General features: G+C 44.2%; 1 protein-coding gene across 2 annotated transcripts in view; it reads left to right on the top strand.

Moving 5' to 3' along the window:
* LOC143989684 (cytochrome P450 2F2-like) overlaps positions 1 to 21,659 on the top strand; it is a 113,955-nt gene extending 92,296 nt beyond the window's left edge. For both annotated transcript variants that reach the window (XM_077489953.1, XM_077489952.1), the window contains 3 exons: positions 9,663 to 9,850; positions 15,042 to 15,183; positions 21,353 to 21,659. In XM_077489953.1, the coding sequence (XP_077346079.1) occupies positions 9,663 to 9,850; positions 15,042 to 15,183; positions 21,353 to 21,552 (530 nt within the window). In that variant the 3' untranslated portion in view covers positions 21,553 to 21,659. The remainder of the gene's footprint in view (positions 1 to 9,662; positions 9,851 to 15,041; positions 15,184 to 21,352) is intronic.
* The last annotated feature ends 1,589 nt before the right edge of the window (positions 21,660 to 23,248 follow it).

Genomic DNA, 23,248 nt, shown 5'->3' on the forward strand with positions numbered 1-23,248 from the left:
TGCGTGTAAATGGCAGAGGAGGGAAGCGCCTACAGTAAAGGAATGGATGGAAAGGGTGAAAGATAACATAAAAAAGGTGGAATACATATATAGGAAAAGAGGTAATTATGGGAAGTTTGTGAAAATATGGGGAAAGTGGGGTGTGTAAAGGGTGAGTAAGTTACGAGAGTGATGGATGAAGGTGGGTATGAATGAGAGGTGGGGAGGGGGATGGGAGAAGGGAATGAGTAATTTGTTTAAGTTTGATGTTATTTTTCTTTTTTCTTTTGTATAAATTGTGAATGGAATATTATTGGCGGAGGGAATGGGAGGGGGAGAGGGTTGATAGGGGGAGGGAGGATGGGATGGGGGGACAAGGGTAATTTGTTTGTAAGGGGAATTAATGTATGTGATTACTATGTGGCAATATTTGTAAACTTGAATATAAAGCAAATAAAATAAAAAAGTTTAAACTTTAAAAAAAAGAAAAAATATATTCTGCATATGACATCTCTGGGAAAAGCAGGATTTGGTTTGCGGGGCCCTAGTGACCTCTGGAGTCTGTCAAATTTGGGTTTGTTCAATAGTTGGTTAAACATGGCGGCAGCCGCCACTGCAAGATCCTTATTTTCCACATCCGCGTATGTGACTGTTTTTGCGACGGCTTTTGTTCTCTTGGTCGTCCACACCGTAGAATAATTGTTGGATTTGGTTTGTGTGCTCTTGCAGAATACTATTATGCTCTGAGATTCTGGTGACCGACTCCTCCAGAGTATTTTCAATGTCCTCCATGCGGTGGCCTATATCTTTGCGGAGGTCACTAATCCCTCTCCTGTAGGACCTCTTCAGCCTGCTGATGTAGGATTCTATGTCCTGCTTTGTGGGGAGGGCTTTAATATAAGCCTCCATATCTCAGCTTTCCCCAGGGCTGTGGGGGGAAGGAGAGGGGCTTCTGGGGTGAATGGGATCCGGGTCTGAGGACCGGGGAGAGTGAGAAGGGCATGCTGTGATGCTGCTTGTGCCGCCTGTGCAGCCGCTGAGCGGGTCACCGCCATCTTGGAGGCCAGCATGATCCTGGAGTCCAGTCCCTTTCGTAGGGAAATAACTGCCTATTTCTCCCGGATTTTGGGTCCCCGGCGTGTGGGGGGTATTGCTGCACCCTCTCCGGCTCATAGGGTAAGTCAGGGGGAGTTCTTTTTTTTTTTATTAGTTCTGTCCGCGGTGCTGTGTGATGAGAGAAAGACAGGAGCGGGAGCCATTCAGTTATAAGTCCTATCTCTCCATGCGCCAAACCACGCCCCTAGGAAGAAAAATTGAACACAGTAGTTTGTGAGACAAAGGCACTTATGTCAGTTTGGTATCTGGAGCGTGAACTCAATGACAGAAACAATGTAGGAAAGAGGGATATGGGAGGGGGAGGAGAAGGGGAAGGAGAGTGGAAAGGAACCACACATACCAGCCATGTTAAATATATAACAGAGTATTCTGTAGTTATAAGTGAACCATAAGAAGGACACTGTACAACTGGGGTTCTGTAACTATCTAGGCCAAGATTGGACAAATTTAGTCTAAGTGACGTTTTTTTAGGGCAAATCTTCGTTCCATATCGCATTGATGATTAAGAGACATAATTGTTTCAGATATGGAAGGTACAGCTTCATCTCATAAAATTAGAATATCATCAAAAAGTTTATTTCAGTAATTCAATTCAAAAAGTGAAAGTCCTATATTTTATACAGATGTGTTACACACAGAGTGATATATTTCTTTCTTTTAATTTTGATGATTATGGCTTACAGCTAGTGACACCCCAAATTCAGTATCCCATTTAATTTGAATATTATGCAAGACCAATAAAAAAAAGGATTTCCTGGTGCCTCCATGGCAGCATACCTGTGACAAGCTCCGCCTTGGCTCCTCCCTCAGGACTAGTGAATATTATAAAAGAAATCGTTAGCACAGCCCCAGCATTCTCCTTTTTTTCCTCATACCTCATGGCAGTGAATCCTGGTCGGCGTCCTTACCTTCTGCATTCGGCAGCTTCCGTCCGGGTTCAAGCCTCTCCCGGACGCAGTTCCTTCTCTTGGGCAGCTAAACGCGCTTATAAGGTTGGAAGTCCCTTCTGTAGGATCTTTTGGGACAAGCAGTTTGTCTCTTAAGTAAGAGCTTTATCTGCAAGTTGATCAGGCACCAGCTCGTTCATGGTAACAGAGGCAGCAGCTATTTCTACATTTCTTTTTTTCCCTCCTTCTTTCCTTCCCCTTTTAGGTTTTACATCTTTGGCTTTTCTCTTTCTCCCCTTCGTCTTTTCTCTTTCTTCTTCCCTCTCTATCTTCCCCTCCTCAACTTTCCATTTCTGTCTTTCTTTTGACCTCTCATTTTTTCTTTTATTTTTCGTTGCTTCTTTTAGAGGAAAAACCCCTCTCCTAGCCCCTGCCATTGTTAGCTCCGTAGGAGCCGCGCGCGGTCAGCCCCGGCACTTTATTCGCCCCCTCGGCGTTCCCCGCGGTGCTCTGCGCATGCGCCGGCGGTGCGAGGCTTCCGGGTTTCCGTTCCGCCGGTCGGCGCATGCGCAGTAGTTCCCGGGGGCCGCCGCGGCCATTTTGGATAAGGGCATGGTGACAACTATGCCATTAAAACATTAAGGACAGGATAGAGGCGTGCCCTGCCTCTCCTGTTTCACTATTTATCTCCCTGTCGGCCTCAGTGGGACGCCTGTGGCCGCAGGGAGTACTGCGTCTGAGAGCTCCAGGGAGCAAATACCCATTCCTTTTAGCTAAAATAAATAAATAAATAAATAAATGTAAAAAAAAAAAAAAAAGGGGCGCGATTAATTAAATAATTTAAGATAAATATATTAAATTATTATATAAACAAAATTAATAAAAATTATTTAAATAGATGTTCATCTGGGTTAAAAAAAAAAAAAAAAAGACAAAGGTAGAGAACCCATTATTTATAGAGGTAATTTCACTTTTACCAAGTCAAGACGTGGTGGGTTGATCTTTCTTCTCTAAAACTATTTTCTTAGCTGCTGCTTCTGCTAATCCGTCTAGTATGAGCCATTTGCCGCACGCACAAGATCCTACTCTACACCTGAGGTAAGGACCTACGTCCAGGTAAGTCGATACACTTTTTCAAAAAATGGATAAAAGAGTGCACTGTGGCTGGTACTTTTATGTATTTCAGTCCTGTATACCAGAAGACGTCTAAGAAGACCTCAAGGCAACATGGAGACGATGATGACTCTCGTCACAGCAGGTCATCCAGGGGAAAGCATCGGCCCAAAAGCGCCGTCATTTATGCTCCCCGAGACCTAGATCTCCAAGATGTCAGCCCTGTGGGGCTACCCCACTTCCAGACAAACTGATCTGTCGAAATTGCATCAGGGACTATGCAGCGGACAGAGAATCTGAAAGTCTCCAAGTGGCGGACCTACTTAAGAAAGCAGTAAATGATTCCACTGCGGAATTGGTAGCTACAATGCCGACGCAGCCAGCATCTCCTCCTCAGGAGCAAACGGCTGAGGCTCCCATTCCCGGGCCGTCCACAAGTGGAATTTCTTGTCCGACCCTTGCATCTTCCTCTAAAAACATCAGGAAGAGAATGCCATCTCAGTGGAATCATCTGATGACCTAGATGCCTCTGGCTTTGCTTTCGCCATGGTACAGCTTTCTGTACAGGCAGTTAAACAAGAGATCGGCTGGGAAGAGACCAACACAGAGGTTAAAAGTCTAAATCGTACTTCCCCTTTCTCAAATGCCAGATATCCTTTTTCCCTCTCATGGACGAGATCAGGGATGTGATTGAAGAAGAGTGGAAAAAGACAGAGAAAAGATTCTCCATTAATCAGTTGGGAACGTTATACCCTCTCTGAGGCTAGTTCCGCAATGCTGGAGGGTTCTCCAGTGGTCGATGCAGCAGTGGTAAGGTTGGCAAAGAATGTCACGTTGCCCCTGGAAGACTCATCTTCTTTAAGGTCCCACTGGACAGGAGGATGGATCTGGATCCAAAAAGGCTTACCAGATGGCAGGCAACGCCTGTAAATCTGTGATAGCTCTGACATCAGTGTCAAATGCACTACGTGTCTGGATTAATAATATAGATTCGGCAGGCCAACAGGAAATCCCAAAGGAGGATGTAATCAAGGCCTTGGATGAGCTGAAGCTCTCAGCAGACTTTATTGGTGAAGCCGCCATTGATTCAATTCGTTGCTCCGCAAGGGCAATGCTCTTGGAAAAGCACACAGTCTACGTTCCTCAAGACCTGAAGGCAGAGACCAGTGCCTACCCCACAGGATTCCACTAAATCCTTTGGACGCCAGGCCAGCCCAAGCTATGGGGGCCAGGTTAAAACACTTCTCAAAGATCTGGGAACAAAAGTGCAGGGATCCTTGGGTAGTCTCCACAGTCAAATACAGCCATTTCTGGTTGTCCCTAGACAAATCTCCCAAGGACTTCTTCTCCCCGAAAAGGGTGTCAAGGTTCCCTCCAAATAATAAAAAAAAAAAAAAAAAAAAAAAAAAAGAGCGGAGGCACTACAGCGATTTCTTCTCTCCTTGCAAGAACAGCAAGCAGTAGTCCCAGTGCCTCCATCAGAGAGTTTTTCGGGTTGTTACTCCTGTATTCTAGTCCCCAAGAGAAATGGAGGGTGGAGACCTGTGATAGGCCTAAAGAGACTAAACCCCTTTATCTTCCTAGAAAAATTCAAACTGGAGTAACTACAGATGATTATTCATGTAGTCCAACCAGGGGACTGGTTATTGTCAATAGGCTTGCAGGACGCTTACCTGCGTATACCCATACTCCAGTTCCAGAAGTATCTGAGATCCATTTGGCTTCAGCACGTCGCCAACAGTCTTCACAAAGACCCTGATTGCCATCATAACCCCTCTGAGGGAATTGGGGCTTCAGGTATGCCATTACTTGGACGACACTCTACTCCTGGCGGAGGATCCAGCCCAGTTAGGGGAACACAGGAACATTCTTTTGACAACTCTAGCAGAATTCGGATGGAAGATAAACCAGGAGAAAAGTCACCTTTCTCCAACCTAGGAGATGGTTTATTTGGGTGCGCTGTTCAATAAAAGGAACAGAACAGTGGCTCCCCCACCTCAGAAGGTGACATCCATTATTCAACAAATGAAGAAAGTGAGTACGAGATCCTACCTGACAGTCTCAAACTGTTTGGGCCTGATAGGCCAGATGTCGTCATGTATCCCTATGGTCCCCTGGGCCCATTAGCATTTGAGACATTTCCAGCTGGAGTTCTTGAGACTGTGGAACAGACGGTATCTATCCCAAACCATACACTTGACGACCTTGATGCTCAGGAGTCTACGTTGGTGGATGAAGAAACAGACACTTCTGATTCCGCGCCCATTAGGGCATGTCGACTGGATCACAATTACTACCGATGCCAGTGCAGCAGGTTGGGGAGCACACTGCAATCAGATTTCAGTGCAGGGAAGACGGTCCTTCCATACAGCAGGCTTGGTGTCAAATGTCCTGGAGGTCAAGAATGGCCTACCTCGCATTTCTATCCCTAGAGTTCAAGATTACAGGGAAACCAGTTCTCCTCCAAATGAACAACAGGGCTGCAGTATCTTATGTACACCGGCAAAGGCGGACACACAGCAGGTCCCTCCTGAAGGAGGTGGAACCCATAATTCTCTGTGCAGAAAGGAATCTAAAGGACCTGAGGGCAGTCTATCTGCCCGGTCATCTCAACTCGAGGGCCAACAGCCTTTTCCACAGGTTCATTGATGCCAACGAATGGTCTCTACACCCGGAGATTTTGACTGGATAGTGAACTAGTGGGGTCCCCTTGAGCTAGGCCTATTTGCAACAGCATTCAATACCAAACTCCCAAGGTTCGTTTCAAGGCTTCCTCACCCCCAGGCGGAGACAATAGATGCCCTCTCAGCCCCCTGGGCATGCAACCGGGCCTATGCCTTCCCTCCACGGCCTCTCATTCCAAGATTCTTGTCAAGACTTATGACGGAAACCACGACGGTGATAGCGGTCATACCGTACCGGCCAATTCCCCACAGCAATGTATCTGAGTACCCGGCCTCCAGTCAAGGTTACAATAATACCTCTTCTCCTGTCGCAAGGATGTCATACCCATCCAGGCCCCCGCAGGCTGGACCTTCACATCTGGCAGCTGAAAGAGAAAGGTTCCAATCCCTAGGGTGTTCCAATAAAGTGATCACAACCTTGCTCAAGGCAAGAAAACCACCCACAAACGGCATATACGATAAAGTGGGGAACAAGTTCAGGGCCTTCATGCTTGGCAGAAGCTGTGATCCAGGTTCCCCATCATCCTCTCAAATTCCTGAGTTTTTGCAGGCAGGCCTAGACCTAGGCCTTGTAAGAGGTACACTAAAGGTACAGGTATCAGCGATTTCAGCAGCAACCAGTAGAAGATGGGCCGAGGATCCTTTAATAATCCAATTCTTCAAAGCTGTCAAAAAGATCCGACCGCCAACAAAACAATCCTTTCCCACTTGGGACCTTGCTATCATCCTTATCGTCCTTAGCCAATCCACCTTTCTGCCCCTTCGGAGTCAGCATCACTCTGGAATCTAACCTTGAAGCTAGCCTTCCTGATAGCTATAACCTCTGGCAGACGGGTTTCAAAGCCCCAAGCTTTAGGAACAGATCAAATTCACATGATATTCTATCCGGTCAGAGTAGAACTCAGAACAGTGCGAGGATTTATTCCCAAGGTTGCATCATCCTTGAACATGTCGGAACCTTGGGCACTCCCAACATTTTCTGAACAGGACTCTGGCTCTTTTCATGAGCTGGACATTGCCTCCACTTTGAGATGCTATCTGCAGGGGATCCATCAGGCTGTTTATAATTCCCTGGGATAAAAAAAAAAAAAGAAAACAAAACAAAAAAAAAAAAAAAAAAAACAAACAAAAAAAAAAAACAAAGGCAAGGAGGCATCAGCAAGAACGATTGACTCATGGATCGTTATACTCATCCACAAGGGGTACAAGACAAATGGGCTGGAACCCCCTTCGGCGGTCAGGGCGCACTCCACCAGAGCGGTTTCTGCCTCTTGGGTGGTAAGAGCGAATGTGTCAATTGAAACTATTTGTAGGGCAGCGACTTGGTCGTCCCAACATACGTTCCGAAACATTACAGGGTGGACCCAGGGGCTCTCTCATCAGTGGAGTTTGGCATATAGGCAGTCACATCAGCTTTTGCTTCTTATAAATAATAATTTCTTTAAAATAAACTTCTAAGCATCATCCCACCCATCTTTAGCTAGTTATTTGTCACAGGTATGCTGCCATGGAGGCACCAGGAAAACAGAAAATTGTACCATACTTACCGTAATTTTCTTTTCCTGGTGCCTATCCATGGCAGCATACAATCCCACCCTCGGTATTCTATATTACGGAGAATGCTGGGGCTGTGCTAACGATTTCTTTTATAATATTCACTAGTCCTGAGGGAGGAGCCAAGGCGGAGCTTGTCACAGGTATGCTGCCATGGATAGGCACCAGGAAAAGAAAATTACGGTAAGTATGGTACAATTTTCTGTTTTTTAATACAGAAATGTTGGCTTGGTGAAAAGTCTATCCATGTACAGTATAGTATGCACTCAATAGTTGGTCGGGACTCCTTTTGCATGAATTACTGCATCAATGCGGCTTGGCATGGAGGCGATCAGCTTGTGGCACTGCTGAGGTTTTATGGAAGCCCAGGTTGCTTTGATAGCGGCCTTCAGCTCATCTGCATTGTTGGGTCTGATGTCTCTTATCTTCCTCCTGACAATGACGCACAGATTCTCTATGGGGTTTAGGTCAGACAAGTTTGCTGGCCAATCAAGCACAATGATACCATGATCATTAAACCGGGTATTGGTACTTTTTGCAGTGTGGGCAGGTGCCAAGTCCTGCTGGAGAATGAAATCAGCATCTCCATAAAGCTGGTCAGCAGAGGGAAGCATGAAGTGCTCTAGAATTTCCCGGTAGAGGGCTGCGCTGACTTTGGACTTGATAAAACACAGTGGACCAACACCAGCAGATGACAGGGCTCTCCAAATAATCACTGACTGTGGAAACTGATGAACACTGATAAAAAATGGATGAAAAACTGATGAGCACTAATGAAAAACTGATGAGCACTGAGGAAGGGCTCCTTCACACGGGCTCCGTCGATCCCCGCTGAGCAGGAAGATGACAGGTCCATTTTCTGCACACTGTGCAGGGATGGACACGTCAGAGCGCCGCTCTCCCCTATGGGGGATCGGATGAAGACGGACCGCAGAGTCCGTCTTCACTCGATCCAATCCTCAGACGGATGGAAAAGTAGGTTTTTCCTCTGTCACACTTTTTCGGATCGGAGCGGGTCAGATGTCAGCGGACATGTCACTGCTGACATCCGACGCTCCATAGAGGTCTACGGAGCATCCGTTCAGGTCCGCCTAAAAAACTGACAGGTGGACCTGAACGGATCGGCTGTGTGAAAGAGGCCGAAAAATGGATGAAAAACTGATGAAAAATGGATAAGGCCTCTTTCACACGGGGCGGATCCGTGATGATCCGCCCCATGGATATCCACTTGCTCAGCGGGGATCGCTCTGTCGATTCTTCTCTGGATACTTTATAGATAAGCTTTATAAAGAAATCGACCAAGTGATTGGCCAAGCCCAAGAACCTAGAGCAGAGGATCGGAGATGGATGCCATACATGAAAAATGGATGAAAAACTGATGAGCACTGATGAAAAATGGATGAAAATCTGATGAAAAACTGATGAGCACCGAGGAAAAATGGATGAAAACTGATGAAAAATGGATGAAAAACTGATGAGCACTGAAATAAAAAAGATGAAAAATGGATGAAAAACTGATGAGCACTGATGAAAAATGGATGAAAAACTGATGAGCACTGATGAAAAATGGATGAAAAACTGATGAGCACCGAGGAAAAATGGATGAAAACTGATGAAAAATGGATGAAAAACTGATGAGCACTGAAATAAAAAAGATGAAAAATGGATGAAAAACTGATGAAAAATGGATGAAAATGTGATGAAAAATGGATAAAAAACTGATTAAAAAACTGATGAAAAACTGATGATCACTGATGAAAAACTGATGAGCATCCATGAAAAATGAATGAAAAACTGATGAAAAATGGATAAAAAAATTGATGAGCACTGATGAAAAACCGATGAGCATCGATGAAAAATTGATGAGCAATGATGAAAAACGGATGATAAACTGATTAAAAATGGATGAAAAACTGATGAAAAATGGATAAAAAAACTGATGAGCACTCATGAAAAACTGATGAGCACAGATGAAAAGTGGATGAAAACTGATGAAAAATGGATGAAAAACTGATGAGCACCGATGAAAAACTGATGAGCATTGATAAAAGGACATCAAATTTGTTTGGGTTCAATGTCGCATGACTGCGCAATTGTCAGTTAAAGCAACGCAGTGCTGAATCACAAAAAATGGCCTGGTCAGTAAGGGGTCAAATCATTCCGGGGCTGAAGTGGTTAAACTGTAATCTGTACTATGCATTTGTATTATTTGACTTGTACTCGAACATTGTAATGTGATGTATCATCTTGATTACACTTGTGCCTTAATAAAAACTATTTGAAAAGAAAAAGGACAAATCAGTACTGTTCTTCTCTGGATACTTTATAGATAAGCTTTATAAAGAAATCGACCAAGTGATTGGCCAAACCCGAGAACCTAGAGCAGAGGATCGGAGACGGATGCCATACATGAACGCTCTTGTTCATGAGATCCAGAGGTACAGTGACATCTTTCCAATGGGGTTTCCCAGAGCTACCGACAGAGATATTACGTTCCATGGTTATTACATTCCTAAGGTAAGTGAAAGTTATCAATGAGGACTGCTTATAAATAATGTATCTCTAAATTTCTGGATATGAATATCCTTAGGGGGTTTTCAACAACACTGGCAAAACGTATTTCCAGACATTTATTTTAGTTTTGGAAACAGTAGGGCAGAGGTACAATTTCTGTCAGGATTTTATCTCTGTTTGTGGCACTGCGCCCGAAGCCCACCCAGTTGTGTGGCAACAACAAATGAGTATTCGCTATTGTAATGCCACGTACACACGACCCGACTTTTCGACAGACCGATGGTCTTCCCGACTGACTTTCGGCGGAGGTCCGACAGATTTTCTGAATGAATGGACTTGGCCACAAACGAATGGACTAAGTCCGTTCGAAAGTCCGTTCATTTTGAACTTGATGATGTAAGATGGGACTAAACAAGGAAGTGCAATAGCCAGTAGCCAATAGCTTCCCTTGCGTTGTATTTGGTCTGTCGGACTAGCACACAGACAAACGGTTTTCCCGATTTTTAGTCCGTCGGACTTGAGTCCATCGGATAGATTTGAAACATGTTCTATTTCTAGGTCCGTCTGATTTTTTTTTATAAAAAATGGTCATACTAGCCCACACACGATCGGATTGTCTGACGGACTGATCCCGTCGGACCTAGTCTTTCAATCAGCAGCCCTGCGTGCACGGAGAATATACGTATAAATCTATATATACAGTATCACACAAAAGTGAGTACACCCCTCACATTTTTGTAAATATTTTCTTCTATCTTTTCATGTGACAACACTGAAGAAATGAAACTTTGCTACAATGTAAAGTAGTGAGTGTACAGCTTGTATAACAGTGTAAATTTGCTGTCCCCTCAAAATAACTCAACACAGCCATTAATGTCTAAACCGCTGGCAACAAAAGTGAGTTCCCCCCTAAGTGAAAATGTCCAAATTAGGCCCAATTAGCCATTTTCCCTCCCCGGTGTCATGTGACTCATTAGTGTTAAAAGGTCTCAGGTGTGAATGGGGAGCAGGTGTGTTAAATTTGGTGTTATCGCTCTCACTCTTTCATACTGGTCACTGGAAGTTCAACATGGCACCTCATGGCAAAGAACTCTCTGAGGATCTGTTGCTCTACATAAAGATGGTCTAGGCCAGTGATGATGAACCTTGGCACCCCAGATGTTTTGTAACTACATTTTCCATGATGCTCAACTACACTGCAGAGTGCAAGAGCAATATTGGAAATGTAGTTCCAAAACATCTGGGGTGCCAAGGTTCGCCATCATTGGTCTAGGCTATAAGAAAATTGACAATATCCTAAAAATTGAGCTGCAGCACGGTGGCCATACAGCTGTTTAACAAGACAGGTTCCACTCAGAACAGGCCTTGCCATGGTCGACCAAAGAAGTTGAGTGCCACTTCACAAAGAGGTTGTCTTTGTGAAATAGACGTATGAGTGCTGCCAGCATTGCTGCAGAGGTTCAAAGGGTGGGTGGTCAACCTGTCAGTGCTCAGACCATACGCCATACACTACCTCAAATTTGTCTGCATGGCTGTCATCCCAGAAGGAAGCCTCTTCTAAAGATGATGTTTACTGAAGACAAGCAGACTAAGGAGATGGATTACTGGAACCATGTCCTGTGGTCTGATGAGACCAGGATAAATGTATTTGGTTCAGATGGTGTCAAGCGTGTGTGGCGGCAACCAGGTGAGGAGTACAAAGACAAGTGTGTCTTGCCTACAGTCAGACATGGTGGTGGGAGTGTCATGGTCTGGGGCTGCATGAATGCTGCCGGCACTGGGGAGCTACAGATCATTGAGGGAACCATGAATGGCAACAAGTACTGTGACATAATTCTGCAGAGCATGATCCCCTCCCTTCGTAGACTGGGCCGCAGGGCAGTATTCCAACATGATAATGACCCCAAACACACCTCCCAGATGACCACTGCCTTGCTAATGAAGCTGAGGGTAAAGGTGATGGACTGGCCAAGCATGTCTCCAGATCTAAACCCTTTTGAGCATTTGTGGGACATCCTCAAACGGAAGGTGGAGGAGCGCAAGGTCTCTAATATCTGCCAGCACTGTGATGTCGTCATGGAGGTTTGGAAGAGGACTCCGGTGGCAACCTGTGAAGCTCTGGTGATCTCCATGCCCAAGACGGTTAAGGCAGTGCTGGAAAATAATGATGGCCACACAAAATATTGACACGTTGGGCCCAATTTAGACATTTTCACTTAGGGGTGTACTCACTTATGTTGCCAACGGTTTAGACATTAATGGCTGTGTGTTGAGTTATTTTGAGGGGACGGCAAATTTACACTGTTATACAAGCTGTACACTCACTACTTTACATTGTAGCAAAGTGTCAATTCTTCAGTGTTGTCACATGAAGATACAATAAAATATTTACAAAAATGTGAGGGGTGTACTCACTTTTATGAGATACTGTGTGTGTGTGTATATATATCTCAAAAAAATTGAGATGCAATCTCAGTTTAAAGCGGAGGTCCACCCTAAAGTGGACCTTCCGCTCATTGGAATCCCCCCCCCCCCTCCAGCGCCACAATTGGCACCTTTCAGGGGGGAGGGGGGTGCAGTTACCTGGATAATCCAGGTAACTGCACCCACTTCCGGGATAGCTCTCTGCGGAAAGGGGCGTACATCTACGTCCCCCGCTGCCTGCTGGGAAACACACTGATCCCAGAGGCAGCGGGTCCATCCTTATTGCGCAGCGCGACTTGCGCATGCGCAGTAGGGAACCGGGAAATGAAGCCGAAAGGCTCCACTTCCTGATTCCCATACCCAAGATGGCAGCAGCAGCACCCGAGAGACGATCGAGAGATCGGCTTCGGGTGCCGACATCGCGGGCGCGCTGGGCGGGTAAGTGTCCTTATTTTAAAAGTCAGCAGCTGCTGTATTTGTAGCTGCTGGCTTTTAAAAAAAAAACGGCGGAACTCCCGGCGGACTCCTGCTTTAAGTTGAATTCCTTTACTTTAATTTTCATGTAAAAGTGACTGCACAGTTTCGGACAACTAGAAGAGGAACGGCGCCTTCTAAGTGCAGTAAAACAGTAAATTTAATAAAATGTTAAAAATCAATACACTCACAAAAGTGGTTCATAGATGGGCATTGTAATAATTTCAGCATCCGCTAGTCGCCGTCAGAGAGGAGAGGCCATCAGCTGTAAATCCGGCAGAGGAATGGATGATGTGAATGGTCCCAGGCCAGGAAACACCGCTGGATACGATGTTTCTGGTGGTCGTGGAGCGCAAACACTAGGCACCAGTGCTGGCAGGGATCAGCATCACTTCCGGGTTAGCAGGGAGGAGCTCACATTCGGGACATGCGTGTCCCTTCTTCAAGCTTTATGGCGGCCATTTTAGAGCAAGTCTTTTTATACCCCCTAGGTCACGTGATCGTTACCATAGCAGCATAAGAAACAGGAAGTAACAAGAAGGGCTCTATATAGAAAACGACAACGCTAATGGTAATGATGAGTATAGAGCGATGGGGAAAAGAGTATTGGGATACATAAAATACAAGAAAGGAAAAATACAAATAATAATAAATAATCAATAATATAAAATATATTAAGAAAACAACGGCAAAATATATTAAAAAAAAGATGGCATCATCACCAAATCCGAGGCATCTTTTTTAATACATGACTTTTATAAGAGACCCTACTTTTATCACCTTTTATCACCCAAGGTGCACAAGGATCCCCTCAACCCTCCAGGCAGACCAATTGTGGCTGCCATGGAGAGCATCAACAGTTATTTCTCCATCTACTTGGATCTTTTTCTTCAACTCCTTGTTAGGAATCTTCCCTCATATATCAAAGACAGCATACATCTACATGAGACGCTACAAAATTACACTTGGGAACCAGCATACCGTTGGCTATCACTTGATGTAGTATCGCTCTATACCTCCATCCCCCACACAGTGGGTCTACACGCGGTAAATCATTACCCTGACTCTGATTCCCAGCTAAATCCACGTCAGGTAGAATTCCTGTTGAAGATACATGAATTCTGCCTCACACACAACTATTTTGAGTTTAACGGCCAGTTCTATATCCAAACCAAAGGCGCGGCGATGGGGGAAAATTTTGCCCCTAGTTACGACAACCCTAACGATAGGGTTGTGGGAGGATAAATTCATCCATTCCAACAACCCCTCCGCTTCCCATGTGGCTGGAAGTGACGCCCGGAAGTGACGCTGATCCCCGCCAGCGCTGGTGCCTAGTGTTTGCGCTCCACGACCACCGGAAAAACATTGTATCCAGCGGTGTTTCCGGGCCTGGGTCCAACCACATCGTCCATTCCTCTGCCGGATTTACAGCTGATGGCCTCTCCTCTCTGACGGCAACTAGCGGATGCTGAAATTATTACAATGCCCATCTATGAACCACTTTTGTGAGTGTATTGATTTTTAAAATTGTATTAAATTTACCATTTTACTCCACTTAGAAGGTGCCATTCCTCTTCTATTTGTCTTTTTCAGAGCACTTTTTACATTTCTACTCGGAACTGGCAGCCTCCTATGGACAGTTTCTTTTTAATTCATTTAATTCATTTTTGTTATTATTTTACCTTATACTTTATGGACATTACTGACTGTAAAAGCCCATTGTGGTCATTAATACTATTTATACTCTATGTTTATTCCCACTCAACACTATATGAGTTTGTTTACTAGTCATATTCAGAGTGTGCCGTATTTTCTTTAGATTTTTTTTCAGTTTCGGACAACACATGTCCTTTATCAAGCTGCATGTATACTACTTAATCTTTTACCCACATTTATAGCTCCGTACACATACAGAGCATAAGAGTTCACACAGGTATATCCCTTCACCAATCAACTTGTTAGCCCTTCAATTAACCCATTCCATTCCTATAGTTAATAATAGTAATAATAATGGAATGGGTTAATTGAAGGGCTAACAAGTAGATTGGTGAAAGGCTACACCTGGGTGAACTCATATGCTCTGTATGTGTATGGAGCTATACATGTGGGTAAAAGATTTAGTAGTATACATGAAGCTTGATGAAGGACATGTGTTGTCTGAAAATGTGCAGTCACTTGTAACTTTTATATGCATGAAGATCTGTATACTCGCTGTATACTGTCATTAAAATTAAGTTTGACAGAAACATTTAGTATTATCATCTCACTGTCACATACCTGTTTCATTCATTTACAGGGCACCAATGTGCTTCCCATGTTGACCACGGCATTACGGGATCCCACACATTTTGAAACTCCCGGAGAATTCAACATAAAGCATTTCTTGGATGAAAATGGGAAATTTCTGAAAAATAAGGCATTTCTACCATTTGCTGCAGGTAATAAAGTGCTGTAGAATGCGTATTTAGGAATTTTGTGTGTCCCAGATTTACTCCAAATTATGGCTTTGTCTTCTAGACATCCTAGCTTTTCGAGAAATAAGGAGGGGGGAAGGGTAGTTTTTATGCTAGTGTATAAATCAGGGTTTCTCAACCAGGTTTCCATGAAATTCTAGGGTTCCTCCAATGGTTGCTAGGGGTTCCTTGAGCAGTGACAAATTTTTGTCTCTCAGATAAGTTCCCAGTGACACCAATGATCTTTTAAGCTATCTATAAGGGGGAAATTCTTCCCCAAGACCATAGATGTGACCACAGCATTCTTCTATTGACCATCACACCAATGTAACATGAATTGTAGATATAGCCATTTTTAACAAGGGTTCCCTGAGACCGAAAGGTTATTTCAAGGGTTCCTCTGTGTTGAAAAGGTTGAGAAAGTGTGGTATAAATCATTTGATTAGAGGAATAGCTGTAGTATGGTTTTTGAAGTCTTGTATTCCTCAAAAGAAGTGAAGAAGAACGTTTTACCAGTCTCTTAATGAAGGTGAAAGAGGAGTGAACAAAAGCTGGCCTGAAATCGAACATTAAGAAAATTAAGATCATGGCAACCAGTCCCATCACTCCTCGGCAAACAGAATTGACAGATTGTACCTTCCTATGCTCCAAGATCACGGCAGACGGTGACTGTAGCCATGAAATTAAGAGATGCTTGCTTCTTGGGAGGAAAGCAATGTCAAACCTAGACAACATTATAAAAAGCAGAGGCATCACCCTACCAACAAAGTTCCGTATAGTCAAAGCTATGGTATGCCTAGTAGTTACATAGTTACATAGTAGGTGAGGTCGAAAAAGACACAAGTCCATCAAGTCCAACCTATGGATGTGAAAATTGGACCATAAGGAAGGCTGAATGCCGAAAAATTTATGCTTTAGAACTATGAGAGAGAAGACTTATGAAAGTCCCTTGGATGGCAAGAAGATCAAATCAATCAATCCTGAAGGAAATCAGCCCTGAATATTTACTGGAAGGACAGATCCTAAAGCTGAAACTCAAATTTTTTGGCCGCCTAATGTAAAGAGAGGACTCATTGGAAAAGACCGTGATGCTAGGAAACATAGAAGGAAAGAGGAGAAGAGGACAACAGAAAACAAGATGGATAGATAGCATCATCGAAACAATGAACATGAAGTTAACCTCCAGGAGACAGTGGAGGACAGAAAATCCTGGCGCACTATGGTCAATGAGGTTGCGAAAAGTCAGACACAACTAAACGACTGAACAATAACAACAACTATTTGCCAAAAAGGCAGAGATCACGATTGCAGCCATCTTTAACCTCCTCGCGCCTGCCCTATAGCCGAATGAAGGCCGTAGAGCAGGCGCTTTTGTCCGGGAGGCCGTCCCTGGACTTCCTGATGTTTACTTCCGCAATGCGCGCCGCCGCAGGCGCGCATCAGGGAAGTTCTGTGTTTGCCATGTCCCCTGGAGACAGGCAAACACAGATCGCTGTAAACGGCCAATCACAGCGGCCATTTACAGCGCGATCGGCGTGTCCAATGTGAGATGATCTCATATATGAGATCATCTCGCAGTGCTGCTCTCCCTCCTCACACAGACAGCGTGTGAGAGGGGAGAGATGAAGCGCCGTAAGTGTGAAAAAAATTTAAAAAAATTTAAAAAGTGCCATCCGCCCCAGTGCCATCCTCCCCCAGTGCCATGCTCCCCCAGTGCCATGCTCCCCCAGTGCCATCCACCCCAGTGCCATCCACCCCAGTGCCATCCTCCCCCAGTGCCATCCTCCCCCAGTGCCATCCACCCCAGTGCCATCCACCCCAGTGCCATCCACCCCAGTGCCATCCACTCCAGTGCCACCTGTTAGTGCCATCTGTCCCCAGTGCCACCTGTTGTCAGTGCCATTTGTCCCCAGTGCCACCTGTTGTCAGTGCCATTTGTCCCCAGTGCCATCTGTCATCAGTGCCACGTGCCATCTGTCATCAGTGCCACATATTAGTGCCATCTGTCATCAGTGCCACGTATCAGTGCCATTTGTCATCAGTGCCACCTGTCAGTGTCACGTGCCATCTGTTGTCAGTGTCACGTGTCATCAATGCCACTTATCAGTGCCATCTGTCATCAGTGTCACGCGTCATCGGTGCCACGTATTAGTGCCATCTGTCATCGGTGCCACGTATCAGTGCCACGTATTAGTGCCATCTGTCATCAGTGCCACGTATTAGTGCCAGGTGTCATCAGTGCCACGTATAAGTGCCACGTATAAGTGCCATCTATCATCAGTGCCACATATTAGTGCCATCTGTCATCAGTGCCACGTGTCATCAGTGCCACATATAAGTGCCATCATTGCCACGTATCAGTGCCATCTGTCATCAGTGCCACGTGTCATTGTCCTGGTGCTCCAGGGCCTTCAAAAGTGTAATAGGTAGTCAACAAGTTAGATGTGTAATTTATGCTCCTAGAACACCTGATGGCGCTCCCTGCATGTTGGGCCTCTCTATGTGGCCAGGCTGTGAAAAAGTCCCACACATGTGGTATCGTTATACTCAGGAGGAGTAGCAGAATTTTTTGGGGGTGTCATTTGTGGTATACACATGCCACGGGAGAGAAATAACCTATTACAATGACAATTTTGTGGAAAAAAATTAAAAAAATGAAAAATCTTAATTTTTCAAAGAATTGTAGGAAAAAAATTACAACATTAAAAAGCTTATCATGCCTCTTACTAAATACCCTGGAATGTCTACTTTCCAAAAAGGGGTCATTTGGGGGGTATTTGTACTTTTCTGGCTTGTTCGGGTCACAAGAAGTGAGATAGGCCACCAGTACATGAGATGTGATCAATTTTGTGCGATTCGCACCACAGCTTGTAGACTGTCTAAGTTTCACAAAGACCAAATAATATCCACTAATTTGGGTTATTTTTACCAAAGACATGTAGAAGTACAAATTGTGGCCAAAATGTATGAAGAAAAAGTAATAATTTGCATAATTTTGTCACAGAAACAAAGAAATATAAGTTTTTCTTCTAAATTTTTGGTCTTTTTTCATTTATATCGCAAAAAATAAAAACCCCAGAGGTGATCAAATACCACCAAAAGAAAGCTCTATTTATGGGAAAAAAAGGACAAAAAATTAATTTGGGTACAGTGTCGCATGACTGAGTAATTGTCATTCAAAGTGTGAGAGCACTGAAAGCTGAAAATTGGTCTGGGCAGGAAGGGTGTTTAAGTGCCCAGTAAGCAAGTGGTTAAACGGAATACAAATGTTGTGCTGTGTTACTAAATAAGACGTGTGTCTTGGTTCATTTTCATTTTTTCCATTTTATTTGGATTCATGATGTCGGTACACATATCACATTTATTTTTGACAATATTATGATCCTTTTTTATTGGAATATACACTCACCAGCCACTTTATTAGGTACACCTTGATAGTAGCGGGTTGGACCCCCTTTATTAGGCCCACCTTGCTATTAGTGGGTTGGACCTCCTTTATTAGGCCACCTTGCTAGTAGTGGGTTGGACCTCCTTTATTAGGCCGACTTGCTAGTAGCAGGTTGGACCCCCTTTATTAGGCCACCTTTCTAGTAGTGGGTTGGACCCCCTTTATTAGGCCACCTTTCTAGTAGTGGGTTGGACCTCCTTTATAAGGCCACCTTGCTAGTAGTGGGTTGGACCTCCTTTATTAGGCCACCTTACTATTAGTGGGTTGGACCTCCTTTATTAGGCCACCTTGCTAGTAGTGGGTTGGACCTCCTTTATTAGGCCGACTTGCTAGTAGCAGGTTGGACCCCCTTTATTAGGCCACCTTTCTAGTAGTGGGTTGGACCCCCTTTATTAGGCCACCTTTCTAGTAGTGGGTTGGACCTCCTTTATAAGGCCACCTTGCTAGTAGTGGGTTGGACCTCCTTTATTAGGCCACCTTGCTAGTAGCGGGTTGGACCTCCTTTATTAGGCCCATCTTGCTAGTAGCAGGTTGGGCCCCCTTTATTAGCCCACCTTTATTAGCCCACCTTGCTAGTAGCGAGTTGGACCCCCTTTATTAGGCCCACCTTGCTAGTAGTGGGTTGGACCCCCTTTATTAGCCCACCTTGCTAGTAGCGGGTTGGACCTCCTTTATTAGGCCCACCTTGCTAGTAGTGGGTTGGACGCCCTTTTGCCTTCATTCTTGGTGGCATAGTTGTTGGAAACATTTCTCTGAGATTTTGCTCCATAGTGACATGATAGCATCATGCAGTTGCTGCAGATTTGTCGGCTGCACATCCATGATGTCAATCTCTCATCCCACCACATTCCAAAGGTGCTCTATTGGATGAGATCTGGTGTGTGTGGAGGCATTTGGAGGACAGTGACCTCATTGTCCAGTGCTGAGATGATTGGAGCTTTGTTAACATGGTGCATTATCCTGCTGGAAGTGGCCATCAGAAGATGGGTACACTGTAGTCATAAAGGGATAGACATGGTCAGCAACAATACTCAGGTAGGCCATGGTGATTAACCGCTTAAGGACCGCCTCCTGCACATTTATGTCAGCAGAATGGCACGGCTGGGCACAAGCACGTACAGGTACGTTGCTCTTTAAGTGCCCAGCCGTGGGTCGCGAGCCCACCGCCAGTGGCACGCTCGAGACCCGGTCCTGAGCACTGTGGCCTCAGGACCCGCGGACCCCATCGCCACTGGTATCCTGCAATCGGGTCACAGAGCTGAAGAACAAGGAGAGGTCTGTGTAATCAAACCTCTCCTCGTGCTTCCTACTGTGCCTGTCACCGATCGTCTGTTCCCTGTTATAGGGAAAGACGATCAGTGATGTCACATGCCAGGCCACGCCCCCCTACAATAAAAAAAAAACACACAACGTCACACATAACCACTCCTCGCCCCCTAGTGGTTAACTCCTTCACTGCCAGTGTCATTTACACAGGAATCAGTGCATTTAAATAGCACTGATTGCTGTATAAATGACAATGGTCCCAAAAATGTGTCAAAAATGTCCGATGTGTCCGCCATAATGTCGCAGTCACAATAAAAATCGCTGATCGCCGCCATTACTTGCAATTTTTTTTTACCAAAAATATGTAGAAGAATACGTATCGGCCTAAACTGAGGAAAAAAAATGCTTTTTTATATATTTTTTGGGGATATTTATTATAGCTCTATTTTTGTTTATAGCGCAAAAAATAAAAACCGCAGAGGTGATCAAACACCACCAAAAGAAAGCTCTATTTGTGGGGAAAAAAGGACACCAATTTTGTTTGGGACTCACGTCGCACGACCACGCAATTGTCAGTTAAAGCGACGCAGTGGCGAATCGCAAAAAGTGGTCTGGTCCTTTGGCTGCAAATTGCTCAATTGTTACTAAGGGGCCCAAAGAGTGCCCATTCCCCACACCATTACACCCCCACCACCAGCCTGAACCAGTGATACAAGACAGGATGGATCCATGCTTTCATGTTGTTTACACCAAATTCTGACCGACCATCTGAATGTTGCAGTTGAAATCCAGACTTTCCATCCAACGTTTCTCCAATCTTCTATTGTCCAATTTTGGTGATCCTGTGAGAACTGTAGCCTCGGTTTCCTGTTCTTAGCTGACAAGAGTGGCACCCTGTTGTGGTCTTTTGCTGCCGTAGCCCATCTGATTCAAGGTTGGATGTGTTGTGCATTCAGAGATGGTATTCTGCATACCTTGGATGAAACGAGTGGTTATTTGAGTTACTGTTGCCTTTCTATCATATGGAACCAGTCTGCCAATTTTCCTCTGACCTCAACAAGGCATTTTCCTCCACATGACTGCCGTTCCCTGGATATTTTCTCTTTTTCCCACCATTCTCTGTAAACCCGCAAGATGGTTGTGTGTGAAAATCCCAGAAATACTCAGACCAGCCCCCCCCCGCCCCCCCGGCACCAACTAATGCCACGTCCATTCTTCTCCATTCCGATGTTTGAACTTCAGCAAGTTGTCTTCACCACGTATAGATGCCTAGATGCATTGAGTTGCTGCCACCATGTGATTGGTTGATTAGCAATTTGTGTTACCAAGCAATTGAACAGGTGTACCTTATAAAGTGTCCGGTGAGTGTGGGTCCCTTCTAGGTATTTCATCTGTGTACTTAGCTATGCCTCTTTATCTTGTATGATTTCTTTATTGTAGGAAAAAGAGCCTGCATTGCGGAGAGCCTGGTGCGCATTCAGCTTTTCCTTTTCTTCACCGTTATCCTACAAAAGTTCACCCTGAAATCCGTAGTGGACCCCAAAGATCTCGACATCTCCCCTACAGAAAGTGCCACTGAAAACATCCCTCCGGCTCACAAGATCATCTTTGTTTCTCGCAGATTAGAAGGAGGAGCTTGAATAATCCTTATATTTTAGACCTTGGAATGCCCAGTCTATGTTGTTACATAATATAAATTGCTATAAAAGTTTAGGTAAAAAATAAAATGTAGGACAAGAGTGGCAAATTGTATGTAGTCCTTCTGATAAGTAGAAAATGTTGATAAGAAAAAGTGCCACCGCTCCAGGAGCACACATACGGAATGTGAACTGTTCTCTTGGCCCGGAAGCCACAGGTGCTGGCAATTGCCGACAGCAACAGACAAAAATTGATTCTGGACTGCCGCACTCGTCGGAAAAAACACCTTTCTTTATTGGAATATCACATCAAAAACTCAGCAAACACAGCAGACAAAGAAAAAGCTGACGTTTCGCACTAGCAGTAGTGCTTAATCATATGATTAAGCACTACTGCTAGTAGTGCGGCAGTCCAGAATCTAGTTTCGTCTAGAAAATGTTGATCTTGGGGGGGGGGGATGGTTTACAGCAGTAGAACTAATCTGTAAAAATATTGGTTTGAGACTAACTGGGGTATCATTGCTTGGTGATAGAGCTGCACCATTTTGGATACAATGAGAATCACAATTTTCTTGCTTAGAATAAAGATCACAATTCTGAAGAACTTTTTTTATTTTTAAAGATTTCCCGATCCCTGAACATTAGGTTATCAAACAAGATGGCAATAAAATAAGACATAATACTCTTTGCTTCAATCAAAATAAAAGAAATGTAATGAAATATAATGTAATGGGCAAAGAAATAAAAAAAGAAGACCATTAACTACTTGCCGATATACCGGTGCCACATTGGTGCCTATCGTGCATGCGTGAGCGTCAAACACAGTGATGTCATGCGCTCGCGTGATCTTCTGTCGCCGGTGGCCCGCGATCGTGACAACGGAGAGGCAGAATGGGGAGATGGATATGTAAACAAGGCATTTCCTTGTTCTGCCTAGCAACAGGACAGGGATCTCTGTCATGTTCTAGTGAGCCCACCCCCCCCCCCCCCCCCATAGAACGCACCCAGGGAACACACTTAACCCCTTGATCTTACCCCTTAGTGTTTAACCCCTTCCCTGCCAGTGACATTTACACAGTAATCAGTGCATTTTATAGCACTGATCGCTGTGTAAATGACAAAGGTCCCAAGATAGTGTCAAAGGAGTCCGATCTGTCCGCCGCAATGTCGCAGTCACGATAAAAATTGCAGATCGCCCGCCTTTACTAATAAAAAAAATTATAAAAATGCTATAAATCTATCCCCTATTTTGTAGATGCAGTAACGTTTGTGCAAACTAATCAATATACACTTATTGCGATTTTTTTTACCAAAAATGTGTAGAACAATACAAGTCCCATCCCATTTTTCCTATAATACTTGATTAGGGATGGAGGTAGATGAATCTATACATTCTTTGCCTCATATAAAGCCCCAATTTCCCCTTCCCCCCTCTTTGCGTGTAGAAGAATACATATCGGCCTAAACTGAGGAAGAAATTTTGTTATATATATATATATATGTATATATATATATATATATATATATATATATATATATATATATATATATATATATATATATATATATATTTTTTTTTTTTTTTTTTTTTTTTTTTTTTTTGGGGGGGGGGGGGGATATATATTATAGCAAAAAGTAGAAAATATTGCTTTTTTTCAAAATGTTCTCTCTTTTTCTGTATATAGCGCAAAAAAAAAAA

Source organism: Lithobates pipiens, unplaced genomic scaffold (assembly GCF_037356315.1).
Source record: "Lithobates pipiens isolate NorthernLeopardFrog02 unplaced genomic scaffold, aLitPip1_a1.2 Scaffold_18, whole genome shotgun sequence".
Lineage (NCBI taxonomy): Eukaryota > Metazoa > Chordata > Amphibia > Anura > Ranidae > Lithobates > Lithobates pipiens.